Here is a 6,000-nt window from a genome sequence, read left to right as displayed (position 1 = left end):
AATCGAGTTTGCAAAAACTTACAACTTTAATAAATGAAACATTTATATACTTTTTATTCTAATATCATTATACGAATTACGACTATATAAAAAATAAACTGTCCTAAAATGTTTTATTTACTTATGTTATACATGTATAAACATCAGAGATAATAATTAATTAATAATTAGCATAATTTCATAAAAATATTATTTTTTAAAGTAAATTATAACTTTTTCACAGGAATATGGATTTAGAAGAGCTTTACCACAAGTATCGTATTCGATTAAAGCAATCACTTTTTACAACGTTTGCTTCTATTGGATTGGTTGTATGTACTATCACATTGATCGTGTTAACTTTATTTTATAATGTGAGTATTAAAATATACGTATAATTTATCTAAATATAGTGCGCGTATTAATTTAACCTAAAAATAACCTAAGATGCTTAAAGAAAAACAAAAAAAAAACATAAACATAAACATTATTACACTATATTGTATGCAATTTAAAATAGGTACAATATTAGTCTGCAAATTGAACTTTTCCTAAATTTTCAGCGTCAAATAATTATAAATTAAATTAAATATGTGAACAGAACCAATGTATCTATATCTCAAAATAGTCAAGACGTTATAAAAAAAAACTGAAAACTGTTTTTTTATTTATAGTGTTTATTTGTTGGACATAAATAAATCACAGTATAACTCACAATATAATTTGTACAAGCAAACAAAGTAGACAGTGGTGCAATAAATTATAATGGCGCCTAAGAATATCGTGAAAAATGTTGAACGATTTAAGCATATATCATAATAATTTTTTATTAGAATACGTTTGAGATGGATTATTATTGTGCGGTCGTTAAATTAAGTGGAAACCAAAATATTGTGCATTTTTTTTTTTTAAACCCGGTCTTTTTATGCAATTTTCTTATTACAACTATCACGCTGAACTTAAATATTATTGCCAAACACGATTCCGCCACAATATCGCTGTAACGGTTTTCAGAAACGTAGAAAATCATATATATAATTGATCCTGTTAGAGCCGACTGGCTGAGCGTAAGTCGTACAGAAAATTGGTCAAATCTGTGAAATTGTATTGTTATTTTTTATATTCAAGAGGTTTACTTATGTAAGCGGGTGTACACTGTAGGTTAGGAATTACGTTCGCAAAACAAAACATTGTCGGTAGAACGTAAAAAAAAAAAAGGTTCTATGTAACTACCTAATCTCGTTAAAAAAATCACACGTACAATGTTTTTGAAAATAAAAACAAACCTGTTACAATTAAATCTCATTGATCATGATGACCCGAAACCTCTCCGATATTACGATGTCTTAACGAAATGGATGTAATGTAACAATACAAATTGTAATATCGAAATCGTCTGACGCCTACACGTCATAATATACTGACATCGTATTACTGAAAAAATACTGTTCTTTATTGTGTCGTCAGTGTATTTATTTGAACAAGACGAAAGAAGTCGCAGTGGCGGGTAGGGACGTCAAACGAGATTCTCGCTAAGACTGTAGATTACTGCTAAGTGGTGGGTTAGTAGAGCAAAAGCTGTTTAAGTGTTTGATTGTGCTCGAAGTGATAGAAGCGAATGAAATACGTTAAATCGAAGATACAACATTGATGTGAGCAGTATTATTATATATTCTTTTAAATTATACTTTCGACTCTTAAACGAATAAATCTATATATTACTATATCAATATAACTAACACTTTTAGTGATTGACCTATTTTTTAGTTTTTTTCCATATGATTCTAGTGAAAAAAAAAATTAAACTAACAAGTTTTTATTTTTCTGCGCCACTAAGATGGTTTATTTTTAGAACTCTGATTTATAGTTTATCAAATATTATTATTTGAAATAAATAAATAACAAAAATTTAATTATGTCAATAAATATTTATTATTAAATTATTAACTATACAACTTTAAAATTAAGTTTAAAAATAATAAAATATGTTTACGCAATATAATAATTATACTAACGAGTTTGACCCTATCCCATGGTCATGCCCCGTTAATCCCAATTCATAACCTTTTGGCTCACTGATTAATATTAAAAAAAAAAAAAGAATGGAAAACGAAAAATGCCTAAATATTTTCACCTCGTTTTTTTTTTTTTTTTATAAATTTATTATTTTAATAATGCAGTTTTTATTCAACGATCGTTGTTAATAAGACTGTGTTAATGTTATGGTTGACCTCAAATCAAAAAATAAAATAATAATTCGGAACATCTTTGAATCAATCATAGTTATTATAGGACCACGGTGAATGCACGTCATCATTTATTTTGATAAATTTTGAACGTTATCATTTATCCAACGCGTATCAATAAAATAAAAGCGATGGTAAATAACTTTTGGAAAAGCAGACTGATCGGCAGTCGTGCGTGCGCAGATATTACGTCGAGTACAATATTTATGTTGGCTTCGACTCGTTATACATAGACGGGACGTGCATCGACTCTATCCGTATAAGTTGATTCAAATTGTTAGGCTAGGCTGCTCAACAGTCGCAGTAATAATAATATATTATTGACGAACAAAAGTACATAAAAAAATTACTACTGAATCCCATTTTGGCTTGCGCGTAAACATGATAGCCGTCAGGCACTACAATACGATAATAATGATTTTTTAACGGATATGTTATTATTTTTTTTTTTTTTTCTACTTTCCAGGCCGAATCGGCTGTACAGCCTCCGTTTCTATCAGTGTCCGTCGCGTGGCTGACGTTCGCCTTCACTTTCTGCGTCACGCAGGCCGCTCCGATTGCGTTGAACTCCAGGCCTGCCATGGCTGCGTTGTCCGCGGCCACCGTGGCCGCGTCAGCCGCCGCCGTGCTGTCCGGCAGCGGCGTCGCGCACGCCGCCTACGCACTTGTGCCCATTATGGTGGCCACGCACTCGATGGTGCCAACGCACGCGGCCGTCGCGTCTTTGGCCACGGCCGCCATGGTGGCCGTGCACGTCACGTCTCTGCTTGCCGAGGTCCAGTGGACGCCAAACGCGCAACACGTCAAACAGGTAATATCAGTTTATTCTCAGACCTACGGCCCTTCTCCCGACAACCGTCCCGCGGATGTGATCAAATCTGTGCCTACCCCGTTGTCCCCTTTTAAATCTCCCATCGGTCCCATTCAATGTTCAAAATATTTTCTCCCTAGCCCCCTGTGATGTATACCCTGTTTTATACATACGCTTAATCATTGAATTGTCGTACGTCCATATTTTTCGAATTTTTCTGTGATTAACTCTTCGTTTTTTGAGAACAGGTTCGACGTCAAATTTGTATACCAACAAAACAAGACTTGTGCTTGACTGCTTATATGCCATCCGCTTATAGCGATCTCGTCGTATAACTATTATAACTAATAACTTTACTATATGAAAATAAAAGAGAATATCAACTAGTCATGTGAACGTGTACACCATAATATTCATCATTGGAATTAGGAGAAAGCAAAATTAACGGACTTACCAGCTTACGGAATAATATTGCTCGATAATGTTAATTGTTCGAGCATTTTCCGCAAGTGATTTTTGAAATAGATACTTTTTCTGAAATTCGATAATGATATTCCGCGAATACTTTAAGCTGTGTGTAAACTAAGTATCCGACTTGTGCACCTATTTTTATGGGCAAATTGACACGACACAGCTGCTATAAATAATAACACACATTATTATCCTAATCAGTATATAATAGAAACACGAATGAGACGAAATAATTTAATCGAGATCCACCGCATGCACCCGTTGGCGCTAACGATACCTATGTCCTATATTAATGCTTTTTTTAAATGATGTTTCAATTGTCCACAATAGAAGTGATTCCGTCATTGCATCGTATTTCTATTATCAACTAGTATAGGTATTATTATATTCTGAACGGAGAATTGAATTTATCGGTTTCAAAATGATTGATCGAAAATAAAATAAGTAGCAACAAATTTTTTTTTTTTTTTTTGGACAATTGAAAATCTAACTTATACGAAATTGGATGCTAAAACGAAGTATTACAATTTTATTTATCATGTTGTAAGTTGTAATTAAAAAAATATAAATCGAAGAGACTTGAGTAAATTGTTCACCATTCCTTATTTTATTATTGTCTATAAACAATGAAATTAAAAAATGTACTCAAACTAATTTTAATATATGTGTTTATATTCCATACCTTTTAAAGTTGGACTATATATTCAAATAAATATAAATATAACTAATTAAATAATATAATATGTTAATAACTGTGATATAATTAATAATATTAATAACACGCATTATAAATTATAATACATCCGACGTTATTGGCATAAATTAGTTCAACGTGCCATATTACTAATATAAAAATAAATTACTTATAGTTGTATAATACATAAATAGTATAATAAAATATCCTTTGAAATAGAGACCTGAAGGTTAGATAATAATTATTTTAAAAATGCAACTATTTAACACAATATCTATTACTGTAACCTACCCTCAATATCTACTAGACAGCAGACCATTTTCACTAATTTTTATTTTGCTTTTTTAATAATATATATGGAAGTTATAATACGTACACATCTTATGATTTCAGGAATACTTTATGACATTTTAAAACAAGTTAAAATATAAATTGTAAATTCATTTTAATGTATATTGTTTTCTTACAAAACTACATAACGTGGCACGTTATTATAATATGTTGACTTACGTGTACGGTTTTCGATATACTGGTATTTTGATCATATTCTAGTGAAAAATAAGAACGTGAAAAATAGACTCCGAATGGTATCAACTAAAATCCTCTCGATATTATCGATTTAGCACTATATACACATATCGGTACTTGAGTGCTCCTGAAATCAATACCATTTTTAATATTTTGCTTAAAATTTTAGCTTTTTTTATTAAGTTCGGTTTGGTTATACTGTTTCTAAACAAATATTATATAGCGTATATCCATTACATTGCAGGATAGTCTTCGGATAATGTGAAAAACATGTCATGTCGATTTAGGTACAATTGCTTTAATATGACAGCCATAGAAATTTCATTTTAGATTATATCTATACTATTTCTAAACTTCCTCGTAGTGTAATCATTTATCAAATTTTCAATCATCAATAGATACGATGTATGAATGTTATGATATATATATTTTTATATCACTTAACTAAAATCCAAATTATGAAATATTTTAGCACCTTACAAAATTCTCTCTTGAGCACATTATTGTATAGATTACCGTCTTCCTCAAATTAAACTATATTCTATATAAATAATAGAGTTATTTAATCCAAATCTGTATTATTTTTCCACCTATAACTATAAGTAAATGAAAAATATTATTTTTACAATAATACTACATGCAAAACCTTTTCATCGTAATACACAAATCAATTTGTTCATTTAATTATTTTAATTAATGAATTCTATTGTAAAAAATTAAAAAACCAATAGAAAATTAAATAATATTGCAATAAGCCTATTGCCAAATTGCTTAAAACAGCTCAAGCAATCCTTCTTAAGTTTCTTATTTATTATGAGTTTTGAATATTTTAATCAAGCCATATTCTGAACTCTGAAGTTTACTCCTCTTGTAATGTTTGTATTACCATTAAAATTTCCTATATTTACACTCTTTTGAAAAGCCCTGAGCCTTGAGCAATTCGAAATAACTAAACCGGAGAAACTGGAAATGAAGATTAAACGTTCTAGTTATATTACAATACATACAGAAATACTTAAGATCATTTAAATAACGATGAATGGGATCTTTACACATGTTTAAACTGTGTTTGTATTAAAAATAATGTTTATTTAAAGATATTTTTATATTTTCTACATTTATTTTAGAAAACTAAGCTTTTGTAATAATTTCAAACTTAACAAAACTCAAGCCTTTTAAGCTAATAAATATTATTTAATATTTTAGTTTAAAATTTTGAACACACATATTTAAAATGATCAATACTTATATGTATTATTTTTATATTACAT

The 6,000-nt window shown here is 29.7% G+C and overlaps 1 protein-coding gene across 1 annotated transcript in view; it reads left to right on the top strand.

Annotated features, from left to right (window-relative positions):
• The first annotated feature begins 227 nt into the window (after nucleotides 1–227).
• LOC112598194 (adenylate cyclase type 2) overlaps nucleotides 228–6,000 on the top strand; it is a 35,386-nt gene continuing 29,613 nt past the window's right edge. The window contains exons 1-2 of the mRNA XM_025344589.1: nucleotides 228–353; nucleotides 2,692–3,036. Of these exons, the coding sequence (XP_025200374.1) occupies nucleotides 228–353; nucleotides 2,692–3,036 (471 nt within the window). The remainder of the gene's footprint in view (nucleotides 354–2,691; nucleotides 3,037–6,000) is intronic.

This window comes from Melanaphis sacchari, unplaced genomic scaffold (genome assembly GCF_002803265.2).
Source record: "Melanaphis sacchari strain LSU unplaced genomic scaffold, SCAv2.0 Contig45_pilon_pilon, whole genome shotgun sequence".
Classification (NCBI taxonomy): Eukaryota; Metazoa; Arthropoda; class Insecta; order Hemiptera; family Aphididae; genus Melanaphis; species Melanaphis sacchari.
The sequence above is the reverse complement of the archived record's forward strand: the minus strand, read 5'-3'. Positions and strand labels throughout refer to the sequence as shown.